Source organism: Polyodon spathula, chromosome 13, assembly GCF_017654505.1.
Source record: "Polyodon spathula isolate WHYD16114869_AA chromosome 13, ASM1765450v1, whole genome shotgun sequence".
Lineage (NCBI taxonomy): Eukaryota > Metazoa > Chordata > Actinopteri > Acipenseriformes > Polyodontidae > Polyodon > Polyodon spathula.
The window spans coordinates 12,079,314-12,100,578 of record NC_054546.1 but is presented as its reverse complement, the minus strand read 5'-3'; the positions used below and the strand labels follow the sequence as shown (position 1 = coordinate 12,100,578).

General features: G+C 35.3%; 1 protein-coding gene across 2 annotated transcripts; it reads right to left on the bottom strand.

Moving 5' to 3' along the window:
- Positions 1–278: 278 nt before the first annotated feature.
- cdhr1a (cadherin-related family member 1a) lies at positions 279–18,803 on the bottom strand. 2 transcript variants are annotated; one of them, XM_041267993.1, is made up of 18 exons: positions 18,656–18,803; positions 18,493–18,495; positions 17,996–18,091; positions 17,088–17,233; positions 16,565–16,615; positions 15,266–15,355; positions 14,881–14,967; positions 14,543–14,659; positions 14,129–14,272; positions 13,961–14,039; positions 12,975–13,075; positions 12,402–12,605; positions 10,035–10,187; positions 9,496–9,660; positions 8,414–8,481; positions 7,007–7,235; positions 3,678–3,932; positions 279–1,240 (listed from the first exon to the last, which is right to left on the bottom strand). In XM_041267993.1, exons 1-18 carry the CDS (start codon positions 18,714–18,716, stop codon positions 692–694), a joined length of 2,598 nt encoding a protein of 865 aa, XP_041123927.1. In that variant the 5' UTR covers positions 18,717–18,803; the 3' UTR covers positions 279–691. The 2 variants fall into 2 exon arrangements, with proteins under 2 accessions (XP_041123927.1, XP_041123928.1); XM_041267994.1 differs by lacking the exon at positions 279–1,240 and adding an exon at positions 2,761–3,115.
- Between the last annotated feature and the right edge of the window lie 2,462 nt (positions 18,804–21,265).

Genomic DNA, 21,265 nt, shown 5'->3' with positions numbered 1-21,265 from the left:
AAACTACCAATATAAGTTTTAATCAATGGACCATGAAACTACCAATATAAGTTTTAATTAATATACATATGGAATATTAATAGAAACATACAATAGCAGTGTAACAGTGAGTAAACACAAGCACCCTTACAGCATATTATTATTATTATTATTATTATTATTATTATTATTATTATTATTATTATTATTATCTTTTTATCAACATATAAATTCACTTCAATAAATGGTTATTTGCATATCAATTAAATGCTTATTTATGACATGCAAAATTGCTCTGTTCCTCCTTCATAAAAAAAAAAAAAAAAATGTTTTCATAGTTCTGAATCATTTTTAACAACAGTGAAACTGCTGCCTAGCATGTTTTCAAACTATTACTTAATGTGTGCATTATACACTGTACTAAAAAACAAGAGTTTCCTCTTTGAAAACTTAAATAAATTCATTAGTCAACATCAGTCTCCCTGGAGACAGTCCTGAAAAGGTGTTGTGTTAACATAAGGCCAGTTAATCTTAATAAGGAAATAGAGCAAACGCCCTTAAAATAAATAAATATACGTATTGTATTTTAGTTCCTTTCAAGAAAGCATTTGACTGACAACATCAGCAAAATCTTTGCACTTGCACACAAAGTGCTCCATGTGCAGGATTATAATGTTATGATTAATAGCGAGAAATAATATATATGTTATGATTAATAGCGAGAAATGTTGCTCTCCATCATCTTTCTCTCCAGCTTCATCTTGAGCTCAGACACCAGTGCAGAGCTGACACTGGGACCATTGTTTTCGCGTGACTGCCTCTTGGATTTGGATGCCACAGACCCTGACACTGTAGAGACGCTCCACTCTGGCTTGTTTTGTTTGGGCAGATACAGGGGCAGTGGGGGCAAGGCAGGAGCACAAGGGAGAGGGGGTGGCAGCAGCGTGTTGTTGTTGCAGTTCAGAGACTCCCTGTTCTGCTCCGGATCCTCAGTGACAAGCTTCTTGGAAGGGCTGTTGGAGCGTTTGAATTTTAACCACCTGGTCCTGACCTTCTTTGAGCGATAGTCTTTGGGTCTCTTTTTAATGATGTGCCGGGCAGGCATGATCCTATTGTTTTCGTTGCGCATGAAGATTGCAGTGGAGATCAAGACTGTTATGAGTATCATAACGCAACTGACGCCAACGAGCATGCCTATGGCTTTCATGTGATTATCCCTACTTTGAAATAAAAAGGCTGCCATAGGCCCCTTGAGCTGAGTCTGTAAAAAAGCATAAAGAGAATAAATATCACAAGTCCATAGGACTGAAAAAAACAAAAACAAAAAAAACTGTTTATCTTCATTTGTCCACAATAGTAATTTGAAGACTTATTAATTTGGACAGAACAAAAGAGCTCTCTTTGTTTTGCTATTACACAGCATATGCAGGTTGAATTTTTATTGATGTGTGCAAGATTGGTTTATTAATTTTAAGGTTTGACAAAGTCTGTATCTCACAGTAGTCTGGCTTGCATCAGAGATAGCTTAATGTTGACCTATGCTGTTTTGATGCTGTTAAACTAAAAGGGAAACAATTAAAATGCCCTTGTGTGACGAGGAGCCCTGCCCCCTATATATATTTGTTCACTGTATATTATGATTTATTGTATTATATATGACGGAAGAAAACCTGTTTTGCTGAAAAGTCGGCGTCATTTGTATTGTTTATTTTGCTGACAGTCACGCAGACTAATTTAAACCTGTGTAGAATGAGACCATCTCTGGAGTGAGAGAGTGAAAGAAGCTTTGGCAATACTTGTTCTGCTTGTCATGCCAATAAAGCATTGGAACTTGAACTTGAAAGAGAGAACAGAGAGAGAGAGAGAGAGAGAGAGAGAGAGAGAGAGAGAGAGAGAGAGAGAGAGAGAGAGAGAGAGAGAGAGAGAGAGAAAGAGAGAGAGAGATGATGGGGAACAGGAAATTATAATCTGCTTACCACTATCCCTTAACGATAACGATTGCTCTCTTAGAAACCTTACCTACCTTCTCACCTTCCCGAAGAGTACTCGTTTTCATTTGTTTGGTGTTCTGTTACAGTGTTCGTTTACTTTGGCCAATGTGCCCTTTTGTTTTGTTTTTATTTAAAGTATATTATTGTTTAATAAACAGTGAGTGCAGTAGCGTCTCATATTTACCCCGCAGTTGCTGTGTATGTTACCTTTACTACCTGGTCTGACGTCACCCACTACAGCCAACCTGCCACATCTTCTCTATCAATAATAATAATTAACATATTTCTTAAAACCTATGTAATTTTATATATCTGGTTGTATGTAATATATAGCCAGCAAGGTTTTCAGTGACATTATGTATTTCTTTTTTGATGCAATTACATTGTGAGAGCTTTAAAAAAAAAAATATTATATTAATATTGGACACCCTTCGTAAACCAAAATTAACCAACCTATCTATCTATCTATCTATCTATCTATCTATCTATCTATCTATCTATCTATCTATCTATATTATTATTTATTTATATTAAATTAAAGAAAATGTAGTGTTGGGTTAATATTTGATCATATAAATATGTTTAATTTTTCAGAAAATAAAATGGCTTTAGAGGGTGGATGCTATAGAAGAACAACAATGAGTACACCTCAATGAGTTGCTATAATTACAATTGTAATTCTAAAATATTTATATGAACAAACAAATGTAAAATCTAAAATAATATGGATCCTAAACACATTTACTTAAACACATAAGTGGAAATTGCGAGAACTCTTTGTACACTGAAAACCCATCTGTTTATTATATTTACAAAAAAAGTGTGCTCCTGTACTCTTTTACAGACAAAATGAAATGAAAAATGTAATTATTTTCACAAATATAGAACCCTCTTAATGACATATTAAGGACAAATGAATGAACAAAGTGGACTGAAGGCAAACATTATGGATAGGGCCTCCGGATAATTCTTCTGATCCTGCCCTTTGGATGGATTTGAGATCTTTTCACAGCTTTCCAATACATGAGAGTAGAAATGATAATTGTTAATGCAATGCTGGAGATGACTGTGGCCATACAAATCCCAACCACTTTCCAAGGATACTTTTGGAGGCCCGTTAAGTATGTTTTTACCCGTGATTTGATCTGTAAATAACACAACATGGAAAAAACGTAACAAGCAAAGCAACTATGCTACCGAGAGAAAATGCATACAAGTTTTCAACTTAATTTGACTGGGGTCTGATTGAAATCAAACTTGGATTTAGTTCAGACCTCAGTCTGGAAATTAGGAGGGAATGAGCTGATAACTAATAATTATAGGAGGCAAGAGTGTTCAACAGGCAACAAAAAGGCCTATGTAAACCATTGATAATACTCTAGCTAAAAGTTAATGTTTGAAAAAGCAAAAAAAAAAATACACAGGATGTACAGTCAAATGCTAATGTACCTTTGCGTATCTTGTGTCCTACTTAAACTAAACGGGTGAAAACATCCAAAACACTAGATTATTTAGCAAATATTTAAGAGCAAGAGAGGGCCTAAGTGGGACAACATATAATCTAGCTATTCAGTAGCATAAAAAAACAAAATGAATGGCATTCCTTGCACAGTGTTGATTTAGTTTTATTACTACTGCAGTAGTATTTTTGCTCTACAGCATCTGAGTCTAGCAGTGTTATCTGGGCTACACTTGATGTAATCTTACCGCCTCTGTGATGTCGATCTTCACCACAGCAGTGGTGCTGAAGGATGGTGAGCCTCTGTCTTTAGCCTGGACCACCACCGACCACTTGCAATCCTTTTGCTTTGTAATGTTCTGAACGATGTCCATTGACTTGATGTAAGATTTCAGCTTGATCTCTCCGGTGTCTATGTTTATGTCAAAAATATTATCTGGATCTGATTGCATTATGGAGTATTCAACAATGTTGTTAGGCTCCTCTGCATCGTCATCTATTGCCTGGGGACATGAAGAAAGTCATTAGAAAGTGTGCTTGTGTTCCTGTTTTGCTGGTGCAATGCTTAAGCAAAGAAAATACTGACTAAATTAAGTTAATCATAAAACAAGTTGTAGCAAAAAAAAAAATGTACCTAAAAAAGATCTTATATGTTGAGAGAGCAAAATGATTTGGACCTGTGAACGGTTTATATTTGTCATTGCTTTCCTGTTCAATATCAAATGTTGCTGTGGCAGAGTGAAGGATGGTAAAAGGGGTGGATGGTAAAAAGAGTGAAATCCATCCTCCCAACAGGTAGAGGCACTAAAGGGAGCTACTTGTGTGACCTCACTAAGATGCAGCATGCCTTAAACATAGGGTCAGGTTGATGTGGACATCTTGGGAAGGTCGGAAACACAGGTGTTTCAGGTTGTGCTAATATCAAAGCCGGGTTAGGTCACACGTACAACTGAATAGCGGTTTGCTGTGACGGCTTGATAGAGGAGTGGCATAGGGTACTTATGAGGAACCATGTGTACTAGCAAAGGGATCGACGGTTGGAGGCGGTCTGGATGTATGCAGTGCTGGATGATAATGCAAAGAGAGCTGATGGTGGTGTTGTGTTTTCCCCAACTGATTTCTAAACCAAGATCCAAGTGGATGGTTGTGAAAGACGGGGACACCGCGGAGAAAGCGAGTGACAAAACAAACCATCAAATGTGTTACTACTGTAAAAAGCACGGCTGGACTGGGTATTATAACCAGAATGTTTCATTTCAACCGGGCAACTGGGTGTTACTGCTTCTCCCCACATCGGAGTGTAAACTATTCATAAAATGACAGGATCCCACTGTGGTGATTCAGAAAAAATTGGAACCGCAAAAATTATGAAGTTCCGCAACCTGGGCGAGGCCAGGCCAAGCAGATTTATCATATCAATCTACTAAAAGCATGAAGACAGAAAGAGAGAGACATTGTTCATCTCCCCTCTCCCTTTGGAGGCTGATTTGGGTCCCTGTACGTCCACCGAACAGCAAATAGATCCCAGTGGAGGAGGATCTAGACTATGGGCAGAAAAGAGATCTCAAAAGGTTAACAAATCAATTTGCTGATGCTTTTTCAAAGAAACCTGGTAGAACTAATCTAATTGAACATGCTATAATCACAAAACCAGAGGTGAGGGTGAGAGAAAGAATGTGTCAGGTACCAGAATGACAGAGGGATATTGTACAGGGGGAGGTGGAGGCTATGCTAGAGCTGAGCTTATTGAGTCATCAAGGAGGGAGTGGTGCAGTCCGGTAGTGCTGGTAACTAAACTGGACAGAACCATACACTTCTATGTTGATTTTAGAAAGTTTAATTCCCACTCTAAGTTCGACTCATACTCCATTCCCCGGGTAGATGATCTTCTGGATTGGCTGGGATCAGCACAGTTTATATCCACGCTCTATCTAACTGAAGAGTATTGTCAAATACCATTGACACTAACTTCCTGCGATAAGACAACCTTTTCCTCTCTAATGGTCTTTTCCAAATTTGAGCAATGCCCTTTGGTCTACAGGGCGCACCAGTGACCTTTCAACGACTTATGGACAGGATACTCCAGCCTCAGAAGGATTACATGTGTGCTATAGCTCAACATGGGGGGAGCACCTACAGAGGCTGGCAACAGTACTGGCATCCATAAGGAATTAGGTTTTAGGTTATGTCTTGGGAAGGGGGATAGTGAAGCCAATTATAAATAAGGTACAAGCACTGTTGGAAGCCTCCATTCCCAAGATGACACATCAGATCAGGTCAGTGTTAGGATTGGCGGGGTATTGCAGGCGGTTTGTTCCTGACTTTGCTTTGGTGGCAGCCCTTCTTACTGACTTGAAAAAGAAAAGTGCTCCTGAAAAAGTAAAATGGACCACGGACTGTCAGGGGGCCTTTGATATGTTAAAAAAATGCTTGACCCAGGCCCCTACATTAATAAGACCAGCTTTCTCTAAGCCTTTTGTCTTGCAGACTAACTCATTGGAGGTTGGTCTGGGGGCGGTGCTGTCCTAGGATGTGGAGGAGAAGGAGCATCACATAATTAACACTCGGCATAAGCTGTTGCCCAGAGGAAAAAGTTACGTGGTCATTGAGAAACAGTGCTTGACAATTAAGTGGGCTGTGAATACCCTCCGATGCTACCTTGTGGAACGGGCCTTCACTGTGGTAACAATGCCCAGATGACGCGTTGGTACCTGCAACCCGTCTCCTTTCCAGTAAGCTTCACGCTAATGCTGACTTCTTCTTGAGAAAAGGGGGGAGCAAGGGTTTGCTGAGTGTCACTCTGAGGGGGGGTGAAGGAAGAGGAATGGTAAAAGGAGCTAAATCTAGCCTTCCCACAGGTGAAGGCACTAAAGGGAGCTACTCAAGCGACCTCACCAAGATGGAGCATGCCATAGTCAGCCATCTTGGAAAGGTTAGAAACACAGATATTTCATGTTGCTCTAAAATCAAAGCCGGGTTAGGTCACACACACAATTGAACAGCGATTGGCTCTAATGGATCAACACACGCATGGCCTAGGGTACATAAAGGGAACCGTGTGGACTTGTGCAGTGCTGGATGATAATACAGAGAGAGCTGACGGTGGTGTTATGTTTTCCCCGACTGATTCTAAACCAAGATCCGACTACAGGATTGTGAAAGACAGGGACACCGTGGAGAGAGCAAGTGACAAAACAAACCATCGGTGAGTGAACTGGGACTTGTGTTTATTTCATCATGTACCCCTCCCTCTCACAGTTGCCATTATCGAGAGTTGCTCACGGGACCTCAGAATAGAGGTTAAATCTTAAGATTATCCCTGGACAGCTGGCAACTCTGAAATGTATGTTATTAGATACAATAAAAAGCTGCTCAGTCATGCAGCTAATGCACGGGGTGGACACTATATTCTTAAATTTACAGAAGAACTTTTGCTCTAAAATACTACCTTTGAACCTTCATAATTTTCAAAATACAAAATACAATGTGCAGTATAATTGGGTTATAGTATTCTGGCACACATTATACACAGAATGCCTGCTATGTTCTGTAATAATGTGAAAAAGAACTTCCACACCTCTACTTGTACTGGTGCCCCAATAATCATAGTCTTCTCAAGGATGTTTTCATTAAACTCAGGAGAGTGGTCATTCACGTCCAGAACTGTTACAAAGACCTCAGCCAAGCTATATTTCCCTTCTGTATCTTCTGCCTTCACATAAAAATTGTACTTAGATTTCAGCTCTGCGTCTAGTGTTGCCCATGGCTGGGTATAAATGATTCCTGTTGATGGATGAATAAGAAACCTAGAAGAGAAGAAGGGTACAAAAAAATACGTCCAATTATTTCATTTTTACAGTAGTGGGAGATTACACATATCAGTGTTTTCTCCATGTAGAAATTGCTGAAACAAAATGAGACTCCTCATTAGGAAATTGGTTACAGCAAAGAGGCACACTGTACATGCCCTTTAATGAATATATTGGGGCAGTCCTCATATAATGAGTATCAGAAATGTCTGAATTGTGATCAATATAATAATACTGTAATAATAATAATAATAATAATAATAATAACAAGATGGAACGGCTTTTACTTGTTTTTAATGTAGCACAAATTGATCTTGAACACTTATCTGAGTAGTTTATAATATAAGAAGGAAAGAAGCAAATAGGTGTGATTCTATTGTTGATGCAACTAATCTGGTTTGCTTGACATTCCTTAGGCTGAGAAGGACATCTTATCCACAGAAAATCATCTACTCTGACACCCTTTCATTCTAATTTCTGATTTCCTTGCAGCTATTTCCTTGTGAGAACTAACACGTCTTCTTTTAGCTGCTAATTTTCTCACATTTATAATTAGATCCCTCCTATGATGTGTGAGCTGTGCATAAATTACTATATATTTCCTTGGTTACAGAACTCCAGAATCTTCTTAACACCAGCTGTCACATTTCAAGTTAATTGGCCCTGTTACGTGTGAGACAACCATGCTCGTCTTTCTTCATCCAATTAAAAGATTAAGCAGAGCCTTACTCCAGGACTTTTAATAAGCTGTTATGAAGTTTCTGGTGGCATAGTGGCCCAGTAGGCTTGTGTTCACTCCTGTTCGCACTGTCAGGCAAGGACTGGTGACAATAAGAGACTGGTACAATTTCTAGAAGTCATCTCAGTGGTTGTGCAGCTCGGCCACAAAACTTTAAAAATACAGTTTAACTGCCTAGCTTTTTGTAGTTTTGTAGAAACCACACTATAGTAACCATATGATGAAAAGCCAAGGTATTTTACAATAAGCTACCCATATAGCTGTCACAATTCTAAATAGGGAAATTTACTAATGAAAATTAGCTTACATGTTGTCAGGAAGTGTGTTACTACATTATTGTTTTTTTCCTACATGCTGTAAACATTTCTTTTTACTTGTAGCCTTGTAAAGATTTAACAGCCTCTTATTCAAATTTATAGCTGATAATTCTACTTACAGATCTGATCCAGGACCATAGATGGAATATTTGACCTCACCCCACAGCCCAGAATCAGGATCTGAAGCCTGCAATTGAAAATACAGATTATAAACCCAACTAAATCATTATTAATCACAATGCAGTGGCACTACAATCACAGTGATTCAGTCCTAGTCAAACATAGCACAGTGGCTTCAACACGGGTACAGTTCTGAAGTTTTGGTAAAATGGTACCACGGTTTACATCACAATGGTTTAACCAATTCACACTGGTAATAAACTTCTATACAATGCTGGGATCATTAGTGATACAGAAAGACACCACTGAATATTGGTTCCAACTCTATTCAGCTCCAGTGCAGGTTCAGCTAAGGGTTTCATCAGGGTAATACATCAATATTAAGGGGAAGCTTCCTGGTGAACGGTTCTATTTCTTTTCAAATATCATTTTAAATCTGTATTTTGTCGCTCAGTCAAGGACTGATGATCTCTAGGTAATGGTCCGTAACCAGGTGTCTTTGTTATCTATCTATCTATCTATCTATCTATCTATCTATCTATCTATCTATCTATCTATCTATCTATCTATCTATCTATCTATATCTATATCTATCTATCTATCTATCTATCTATCTATCTATCTATATATCTATATATATATATATATATATATATATATATATATATATATATATATATATATATATATATATATATATCTATCTATCTATATCTATATATATATATATATATATATATATATATATATATATATATATATATAATAAAAATTACAACAATAAACAACCACTGATTTAGGCCTATGTAATATTAAGTATAAATATGTCAGGGAAAACAGCATGCGTTTTGATGCTATTATTGGCACTAACGTCAAGTGTTAAGCATTTACAGATCAAGTACTTTTTATTATACAACAGAATAAAAGCAAAAAACATCTGGAAGATTACTGAAAGCCGTTTAACAAATTCCTTTTGGATACTGTTAGCTGGTAATGTTGTCAAATGTTAGATGTTAACCCTAACCCCAACTCTGACCCTAACCCTGACCCTAGCCCTAATTCCAAGTGATATAATACTCACTGTTACAGAAACCACATTGGAGCCACCGGGTGAATTCTCTGGGATTCTAGCGATGTAATAGTCTATAGCAAACCAGGGAATGTTGTCATTTGTATCCAGCAGATGGATAACAATATCAGCAGTTGAACTGAATTTTTCAGGAGTATCGATTTCAACAGCAAGAAGCTAGAACAGTGGAAAAGTATGGTATTTGAATTTGTCAATGTTAACTTATAAAAAAAAAAGTTAAAAAAAAAGACAAACTCACTGGGCTTATATAATTCATGATAGTGTGAACTTTTGATTTAGTTTTAAACTCATCTAAAATCCCCAAACAGAACACGTATATGCATAGGAAATCAAAACATGTTGATATTTTGCTGCCATTGTACAACACACGGGTTGGAATAAAGGCCAAGAAACAAGTACAATGAGTTGGGTCGTCTCAACATAGCCTCCAAAGGACATTAACTAAGAGACACAAAAACAAGTACACAATTCCTCACAAGAAAATCAGTCACATGAAAATAAAAAAGATAATTACACTGATTCATTCATACCTTGAAGGATAAGGACTGGTACTTCTCATAGTCTATAGCTTCAGAATTTTCCACTATTATTGTGACTTGTGCTTCATTCAGTACTGTTTGTGGGACAGCTCTGAAGATGCCCCGTGGACCCACCAGCCTGAGGCTGAATTTAGCATTGGCTCCCTAGGTAAATAAAACACACTGGATAATATCATGCATTTAGATGTTTTATTGGGACAAATGTTTTATGTTACCACACAGAAATATTGCCTTTAGGTATTTGTAAAAGTTATTACAATTTAAAACTTAACCTATATAAGGTAACCTGGGGTCTATTCAGATCCACAGTGCTTTAGTATCACTTAATAGTAGCTTTCTGGTTCAAGGTTTATTTGAAAGTACAGAATTAGAGCTTTCCAATCACATATGTCCTGAACGTTCCTCAGCGAAACTACAGCAATCCGAAACTAAGGCTTGAGTCATGTGACATGAGTCAGCTCCTAAGTTTTGTTTGTTGCCAATTAATCAGTCACTTCAACAGATAACAATTCTGTTTCAGTGTCATTTAAAAGAGCAGGCTTTGCACATTCCACTGATATCAGGCAAGCCTGTATGCGTACTTTCTACCACCCCCTCATTCAGAGCTCCAGTGCTGTGACACGCAGCAAATCGGTAGGCATGTTCAAGTGCCTGTAACTCAAAAACTGAAAGAGCTAAGAACACACAAATTAAAAAGGATGATTGGAGCTTTAGCTTGGGCTTTCCAATGATATCTCACATGCCTGTGACATGTTCCAAGAATAAACTACAGAGTCCAGAATACAGTGGTCCCTTCACTTGTAGGAGACAACTGTGCGTATTGGTAGTCTTATCCATTTTGCATAGCATAAACAACACATTATACCAAACGATGGCTAGAAGTTAAGAAAAAGCAAAATAAAGTGTTAATATACACATTGTCATTCATTCATTTACTCCAGTTGTCAGTTATATGTTATTTTATTGCCGGGGTCCAGTTGAAGCCCTGGTTACCAGGGAAGTCAGTTTTCCAACGTGTCCTTACAAGGGTTAATAATTCATTCTAGGACTATGAATGCTAACAAAAGGCCCTGTTTTGAAACAAATGCAATAACTAGCAGTACAGTATAACTAGCAGTACAATTATTGAAGCAGTCCAATTATTCAATAGACATTTGTTATTGTAATAGAAAAATATTCACATGGCCTTTCCTTTTTTAGCTGCTTCAAAATGTTGCCAATTACATATTACTAACGTGTGATATTTTTTAAACAACCAGCAGATATTTTACAAACACAATGTTTCTTAAGATATCAGGTTACTATATTTGTCATTTTCATTATTCATGAATGTGAGAAGTTGGGATCGGGATGTGTTTAAAATAATTCAGAGGCTAAAGGAAGCAAAGATTTTAAAATGCAGCAAGAAACCGGACTGGAATGCAGGCCTTTTTGACTGGACCATGTTATGCATTCGTTAACCAAATTGAATCATAACCGAATTTTTCAACTTTTAAAACCCACTGTATGTAATCCTTATTATGAATGATAAGAAGGTAATTGCAATGTTATTTATTTCTGGGGTTAATATCATCTACATTAATACATTATTTCAGGGGTATGCAAGGATAGTTAATTCATTAAAAATAAATTATCTGCTAATACACTTATAATTAACTATACTAGTACTATACCTTTTGTATAAGGCTTTACAAGGGTTTTTTTGGGGGGTTTTTTTGAGTGGCATGTAACCAGTAATTAACAGTTAAACCTTCATATTTTATATTATACTATTTCATTTAATCAATTGGTTGCATAACAACATTGCTGTGTACCAACAATTTATGTAAAAATAAAAACAGCCTTGAGCATTTTTACATTAGATTTTAAAGCCAGTAACAAAAGCATTGTTGAACCATAATAAAATGACTCAAATAATAGACCATATGCAGTTCTAATAAAATGTCAGTAATACTTCACATACAGCACAATACTTATAATATAAGCTTTATATTATTGGCAGTACATCATTTATGTCATGATTGCCAGTATGTAATATTAAGAATCTCGATTTCCATCACAGCATTTATATGGTTTGCATGTTTGGAAGTCAATTAGGATAAGTTTAATCTATTAGTTGGTAATAGTGTAATATTTGTTGCTCCTCAAGTCTAGAATTGAGAAATGCTGTAATTACCAGCTAATCTTAAGATTAAATGCATGTTGGTCCTTTTTTAACTTCCTCTGGGTAAACATAACTTTAACCAACTAGAATTATCCAATGTTCCATTGCTAACATCATTCAAACTTCTCCTTACTTTGTGTTCTTCATCAAATGGTACCCTAAGCTCTTAATAACGGAGCCTGGAACTGTTTTACCTGATCAGAGTCATTGACAGTTATTTTTAACCCCCTCAGTATCTCTCCCTCAGGTGGATGTTCATACATGGTTAGTTCAAACTTGCTCTGAGGGCCATTTTCTCCATAGAACGTTGGGGGGTGGTTGTTCAAGTCCACAACTCGAATGGTTACGGTTGAAAATGCATGCGCAACCACATCACCTTCTGGGCTTACTTCTGAAGCCTTTACTTATTTATATTATATATAAATAGAAGCCTATATAATATATATATATATATTTATATATATATATATATATATATATATAGTCATATATATATATATATATATATATATATATAAAACAACTCTTAATAATGATTGTCACACTATGCATCAAACTACAATTAATATGATAATAGCTTTTCTTTTCTAGCATGTTTTTATTTCAATCAACGAAAAGTTGAATTGTGCAGTGGCTTAATCCCCAGTGATGCTACAAATACAGCATACTTTATGTATTGTATTATGCAAGTGTAAAAGCTTAAAACTGCATTGTCTCAGGACAAAATACATACGGTATATCTCAGTTCATTACTTAATTGGACCTACCTGGATTTTAAGTTCATATAACACCTTCTTAAGATGGATCGGATAATCAAGAACCATTATTGATCCACTTGTGTTATTTATAATGAATGAATCATCACTTCCTGTTAAAGAGAAACATCAGAAAATAACACAGGATTTAGAATTGGTTGATCGCCATTATTACTCTTAAATGTTTCTTGTTTTCCAATGTTCCAATGTCTTGTTTCTTCAATGTAAATATTTATTTGTTTTCCAATTAATACTATATCCCTTCCAGTCTTCGTAAAGAAGGGACACACATCAAAGCCATGAAAAAAGTACTGATTACACTATGTAACACAATTTTTGTTCCTGGGTAGTAAGTGTTATTTCCTAATTGCTTATGCCTCAAAAGTATAGAAAATGGCTATTATTCCCCACAGACTTTGCTTTTGTGACCAGGACAGTGATATTTAAAAATATCACTATTTCCAATGGGAAAATTGGCAAATGTGTGTCTTTTCGTTCACATAAAGTAAAAAAACAACATATGAATCCAAATTAACATGTATTTATACTAAAGTAATACAAAGATGACTACAAAAGATTTAGAAGTGAGTAGTTTTTCGAGATTTACAATTATACTGTATTTACAATATAATTGTAAATCTCGAAAAACTACTCACTTCTAAATCTTTTGTAGTCATCTTTGTATTACTTTAGTATAAATACATGTTAATTTGGATCCATATGTTGTTTTTTTCTGACTTTATGTGAACGAAAAGACACACATTTGTCCATTTTCCCATTGGAAATAGTGATATTTTTAAATATCACTGTCCTGGTCACAAAAGCAAAGTTTGTGGGGAATAATAGCCATGTTCTATACTTTTGAGGCATAAGCAATTAAGAAATAACACTTACTACCCAGGAACAAAAACATGATTTTTTTTTTTTGTTACACAGTGTTATTAAACAGATGCATAAATATGCCATTATACTGTAAGGTTATTGATTTATTACCATACCACTGACGATGGAATAATGGATAGCATTAGGGTTTCCATAGTCTCCATCATTGGCTACTACTGTAAAGACTTCCGATCCCTAGGAAAAAGAAAGGATCTTGTCATTTTAAAGCCATGCTTTATATAGAATAATCAATGCCAGTGAGTGTCTAAGACCTTTATACTTACTGATAATGTGTCCTCATACACATATCCATAATAAGGCACGCCAACAAAATAAGGTGGAGTGTCCTGAACATCTACCACATTGATTGTTACAGTAGCTGAAGAAGACAGCACCTGATATTTTCCCTTGAATTCTCCACCACCATCCTAAGGTACAATAAATATGTATTAGGTCAGAACTCACACAGCATTCAAATTGTAAACTGTACAGTAAAATATAGTGAGTAGACTGAATTTCCTAATGTAAATGTATAGACACTCAAGGAAATGCAGCATTTTACAATAAGTGATAAACTATCGTAACACCATTTACAAATGTATAAATAGTTCAAAGGTGATAGTGCCTGCTCTGATTTTGTAGTTAGTATAGACTTCCATTGAAAGGCATGTTTCCAGAACAAATAATATTTGGTTCACCTTGGCTACCACTGTAATAAAATGCATTCTTGATTTTTCATAATCTAGTGCTGCTCCCGGTTTAATGCGAAGCACTCCACTGTGTCTGTCAATGTCAAATTTGGTATTATGGGTATTCTGAAAGAAGCAAACAAAAGTGTTAAATACGATTACATGCCCTGATTGAGGCTTTCATAAATATATACAGCTTATGCATGCATGGTTTTGAAAATGAAGAATAAGAACACTGTTTGAAATAAATCCCTTTGATGTACTCAATTATTAATAGGCACAATTGTATTAAGGAATTTGTATGTTCAAATTTAAGTGTTAGCATGCCAAATAATAAGTCCCCATACGTGTAGATAATATGTGACACTTCCTCCAGAACCATTGTCTCGATCCACTGCCCGAGTTTGAAATATACTTCTTCCTGACGGTGTATCCTTGCAATCAGAAAGAGCATTATTAATGTTACGTTTAAGAGAACTAGTGTTATTGTCTTTAAACACTATTATTTTCACACACCAATATTTGGAATTAAACAAGGTCATATTTTAACCTATTTTGACCAGCTCTGCTTGAAGCAACACACAATATTATTGATACAGTTGTACAATATTTATGAGCTTTCTTAAAGCATGTGCCTAAAGACAACCATGAGATACCTATACGGTATTCATTCAGTCACTCTCATCTGAATTGTGCCTAATTAAAGCCTTTCACATAATACAACTTACTTACCTCAGAGACATTGACAATAAAAGACATGTTGCCAAACTCTGGTCTTTCATCATTGGCATCTGTCACTAATATTCTTACTTTTTCAACCACCTGAAATAAAATAGTCTTGAATCAGTTGTTTTTGTTTGGCCCTCTGGTGTTAAATTTGCTTTACCATGACCTGAGAATACAACTATACTGTATCTGAGAATTAAAAACTGTACTGTCTCTTTGAATTGTTAAAACACTTGTTCAGAGGCCTTAAACGTATGTAGTAAATTTAGACACACAATGTAAAGTGTTCCCAAAAAGATTTTTCACAAATGAATCCATCCATTAATCTGTGTAAAAAAAAAAAAAAAAAAAAAAAATATATAGCCCCTTTCACACTGTTATGCCTACCCAGGTCCGGACCACATTCCCGCGTAGTGTGTACCTGGGTCGTAACAGGGTGACCACCCATCGGTGCACTGATACACGCATTGTGCCCTTGCGTCTGTCACCCAGATCAACACTGCTTTATCAAAAGCAGTGTGAAATCACACACCCGTGTTGCATGACATCGGGTCCTGACCTGGGTAGATCATGCCATTGTGAAAGGGGCTTAAATAAATATTAATTATACTGCAGTAACACAGTGATTGCACATATATAGTTACACATCAACATTTTTAATTGCAAAATGAAAAACGTTGGCAATGCTAGTTTTTTTTTTATTATTATTATTTATTTATATTGTATTTATAGTGTAGGGGGATTGCAAAACTCCTAAAAACATTTATGACTTAACACTGAGCAGTCCTAAAAAATATTATTTGTTAATGTATTGAAGATTAATGTATTGTATAATTGGTTTAAAGCACAGAGACATGCTTTGGTACATGGGAAACACTGTGAAGTCATGTTAAAAAATCACCTCACAGTTGTGAAGTGTTAAACAGCCTGGATTTGGCATCAAGGCTGCTGTAATTAATTATTCCATTATCGCTTGAATAATGAATTTATATTCAAATTCGCAATACTCTTTTTTCAATCTATCCCAAGACAATTTTTCTCCTGGCTTTGCCACCAGGGATGAATCATCCATTCATTTTTTGAACATGTTAAATGTCAATACTGAAAATGAGGATTACATGGCACAATTGGTATGTGTCCGTCATCTGTGATTTGCATTTTCTGATACATGGTCTAATATTTTCAGCAACACCATTAGCTTTTTGAGTTTACTATAATGATACCAAATGTACAAACAGTACTGTAGATACCTAGTGCAAAACTACTGGATGATTGCGGGCAAAAAGTTTTAAAAAAAAGACTTACCTTATTCAGACCATCTGAAATACTGACGAGAGCTTCCACCTCACCTTGCTTCTACCAGAGGAAACAAAAAAATCCTTTTGCAATGCTAGGAAATGTTGCTGTTTGGAAACATGCTAACTGTATCTTCACATGTCTTGTTCATTGTGAATACCAAATCTAGACAGCGTTGAATAATGTAGTAATTTATATATTACAGCAATCTTTAAATTAGAGAACTTGCATTTTTTGTTGTATAGTGTTCTGGTATTTTCTCATTTCCTAAATAAGCTTGGTAGAAATAGGCAGGTCTCAAAGTTTTATGCTCTATAGTGCTATAGAGCAGAGTATACCTGGTGTTTTTTGCAAATTTTCGTCAGTAACTGTTATTTTGTTATTTGTTATTTATATCTGATTGTGTGTTCATTTCACGTGGATAACAGGTAACTGTGATCTGCAAATGTAAACATTTTATAATGGCTAATTGGGGTAGAGGATGTTGGGGGTGTGGAAAAGCGTTCACAAATATTCAAGTATATTTACTTACTTCTCTGTCAAGTTCTTCTATTAAAGTTACAATTCCAGTCTGAGAATCCACTTTAAAGTAATTTTTGAACCCTGGTTCAAAGGCTAGGCCAAAAGTCACTGGATCCCCTTCTGGATCAGTTCCATTTAAAATATATACTTGTGTGCCTATGAAATACAAGGTACAACTTACAGCAAGTATTATAAAATAAAATCTTTGCAACAGTGTACAACTGGTTCCATGTACAATATATGTAAGAACAAGACAATATTGTCCTGATACAGTTTTATTGTCACATAATAAAATGGGTTTAATGTACAATCACTTATTTTAATGTTTAATGTTATTTTAAAAGATGTTAACCCCTAAAGTACATTTAGGAAAGGGCTATTTATGTTGTTTGTACATGCAACAGTAGACTGACACTATCATGCTAAACTTAAAACTAACATGAGGTTTAGTGATTTAGGGTTAGACAGAATAATGTTAGAATTTTAGCATAAATAACTTTTGTTTATATGGTGTGATTGGTCCTGCTAGGACCCAATATTCTATATCTTTGTTTTCCACATCTTTCAAAGTTGGACTGTTCTGTACTTCACAAAAAAAAAAAAAAAAAATAATCTTTTAATATTTTTTTGTGGAAAAAAAAAGAAAACATAATTACATTTTAATGGAGCTGTTTATTACGTTGACAATTAAATATGATTGTATGCCAGTAATGAAAATGTTTTTATTTGTACACGTATTCCAATTAAAAACACATTGCACGTTTTTATTAACATCTGCCAATGATGGTTGTGTGACCACCACATCATCCTAACTCTGTTTACATAAACTTAAGCTGCTGTGTGTATATTTTCCTCAGAATATGCATTGCATTACATTGCATTACAAAAAAGCCACATTGCCTATATGTGAATTCTTACCAATGGCTGTGTCTTCTGGAAGGCTGAATAATGCCATATTCCCATTCTTAGCACTGGGCCCATTATTGAAAAAATAGGGGGCATAATCTGCCTCAGCTAGAAAAAAAAAAAAAAATATATATATATATATATATATATATATATATATATATATATATATATATATATACATACACACACACACACACACACACACACACATACACATCAGTCATATTCTTAAATGTTATTTTGCACAGAAAAATATACTTTTTTATTTTAGAAAAATCCATATTACTAATAAAGCTACAATTTATTAATTTCAGTTATACAGTCCAATAAAGTTATATACTTAAATCATAACAAGCCAATTTTACTATAAATACATAAATAGCATTGAATTATTTCAACTTATATGTAAACATAAATCAAACTGTTAAAGAGTTTGATATCTTTAATCTATCCATATTAGCAAAATACAGACACAAATCTTTATGTATAAAACTGAAATGACTCACTTGCTGAGTAGAGAAAGGCAGGCAGTGATTAAAAAGAAAAGAAAATGAAACATTTAACATAAGCAACAAAAACAGACCTCCCTTATGTAACAGTCTTATTGAATAGAGGATTAGAATGCAGTATTTCTCTTTACGTGAAATAATCATTTCAAAACGTACTTACCCAGACAGACGTGCACTAAAGTGAGGAAGAGTGGAATATCAACTTTCTTTATATGCTTCATCCTAAATAAATTAAATGAATAAACTCTCAACACAGGACTGGATCTAAGAAGGTACTGATGTGCCCTTCTGGAGCGTGATGCGGCTGACTGTAAGACGCGATAACAGATGTTGAGAAGCTAATCCAATGACATTTATTTGTTCTGCAGGAATCGATAGCTCATTTCTGTATACACTCTAATTATACTGTACCAATTAATTTCTGGGACGCAGGGGGCCCTTTTCTGAGTTACCAGTGCAGGAATTGTAACATACTGTTATTGTTGGATACATTGACATTTATAAATAATAATAATAATAACCTTGTCAACAGAATTAAACAATAGCTAAGTACTGCATAGGTTTTGAGAAACAAATATGCGGTGCCATGTTTAAAATATACATGTACCCTGTCATTTCACTTTGTTAGTTGTTGAATATGGGGTAAGGAACTGTGTTATAGCCTATATATTTTATTGTGCTGCACATTTTTAAGGATGCAGCTGTCTGTAAGATTAACAACCCCTCTAACAGCACACTTCACGTTTTCTCTTCATGTTGTTTTAATAGCTGCTTAGACTTACACCATCCTTCCTCGTAATGTATTATTAGTAAGTGAAGCAAAAAAAGGAGACAAAAGTTAAATCATTGATTCAGTTTTGCTAATAACTATTTTACTTCCATAGAAAAGTGGACTTTTCAAAATATCAAATATAAAATCAGCACTTTCTATTTGATGTAGTGTGCTGTGATAGATAATGTAGTAATTCTACATGTATGCATTCTTGTGTGTGAAATTGTTACACTTAATCAAAAGGGATGATCTCACATGTGAGATAAGGTGACCATATGACTCCCAGTGTTAAGCGGGACAGTCTGGGATAGTTCAGGCTTTTCTACTCACAACCCAATACATTCTGGTAAACCTAGTCCTGCTTCTCTTAAAGGAAAGAATGTTTTCTTTAAAGGTTCAATATATACAATACAGTATAGTGGGGCTTAAATCAATGATCTATAGCATTGGCACTACCCATCTATGATGGCATATTTCTGAAGTTTGAAATATATGGTATTGTGTATTTATGTGTGCATGTATGTCTTAAAAGAGACATTTTAGCAACACTTTGGCGTGTGTGTGTGTGTGTGTGTGTGTATATTAGATGGAGGGGTTACTGCATATCAATCTGCCTATGAATGATGACCAGTACTGAAAGTAACTTTGCACTTCTGCGCTCTTGTGGTTGATCTAGCTTTTTACTGCATGCCTATGAGACTACAACTCAACTAAGAAAGACAGTTGATGTACAGTGTGTAACAACTCATCTTTAAATACTATTGTGAAGAATTAATTCTTTATCATGCCAAACCCATCCTTTGCAGTTTCAACACCTTGTAAATTGACTTTAGTCTATGCTAAATAAAACAAAAGCAAAATTCACAAAGCTTTAACATTTAAAGAATGTTCTTACAAAATGTATTGGTAAAATATAAAATATATTGTTATCCTAAAATATAAAATATAAAGCATTTTAAGATGACATTTTGCATATTATTATTCTGATCACATATTTAATTAAAACAACATATTTTGTGGTTGTAGCACAGGTTGATTTGACACAGAATGACCCACATATACTTCACATGCATCACATAAGTACATTTCACTGTTCAATTAAATGTTCTAGAGCTAAAGTAATCTACAGTAATCCCTTGTGTATCCGCCTGTCACATATATGCCTTAACAGTTTATCCGTCATGATCAAGCTCTTCACCAACGTTAGTTTATTATTGAACAGAAAAGATTAGTTCAGAGATTGTAGATCCTACCAAAGTTTTTTAACATTGTTATATGTGCTCCATGCGCTGCCATTGCTGGTAGTGTCATGTTAGCTGTTCAGTGTGTTGACTTGAACTTGAATATGTAAATAAATCCTGTTTGCCTGTGGGGCGTATCATTCAACCTCCATCTCAATCTCATGACAGATTTACAGCCTGGAAATTATTTTTAATGCATGCCTTCACACAACGTGCCCTTATTTCTGGTTTAATTGGGCAGATGGCAGACAAGAATAACCCACTGTAATTCTTTCGTCATATGGAGAGACCAAAGTAATGTCTCTGCTATTGACTTTCAGAAATCAGGTTCTGAATGGGATATGAGCAAAAATAATATGTTTTGTATTTATTTTCGTTCAGTGTTGTAGCAATGCAATTGTTCAGTACTAATGTTTAGGGTAACACAAGGCAGCTACAGTGTTATGAGCCATTGGTAGCATGGTACCAGTTTTAACAGTTTCAGAATTTCAAGTTCCATGTCCTGTTATTGCTGTGGTGTGTCAATGGTTATACTCCAATATTTTTCAAAATGTTTTCTGAGAAAATGCAGTTTAAATAATAATTCATGTAACCTTTTAAACTTTGCTTTAGTGTCCAGAAAACCAGCCTGGTATTGTTTGATTCAAAGGAAAAAACACATTTAGTCACCTCTGATGTCTAAAGAGTAAAGCAGCCATTGCTTCTGTGTTCAGTGGACGGAACTATATGTATTCTCCCAATAGTGTTGCTCTGTATT

Bases quoted from the DNA above. Each gene is read 5' to 3' on its own strand.
- cdhr1a (XM_041267993.1), bottom strand. From the start codon at position 18,716: ATGAAGCATATAAAGAAAGTTGATATTCCACTCTTCCTCACTTTAGTG. The intron at 15,356-16,564 runs GTAAGTCTTTTT...ATTTTATTTCAG, and splicing joins TTTCAGATGGTCTGAATAAG to GTGGTTGAAAAAGTAAGAAT. The intron at 12,606-12,974 runs GTAGGTCCAATT...AAATAAGTAAAG, and splicing joins TATATGAACTTAAAATCCAG to GCTTCAGAAGTAAGCCCAGA.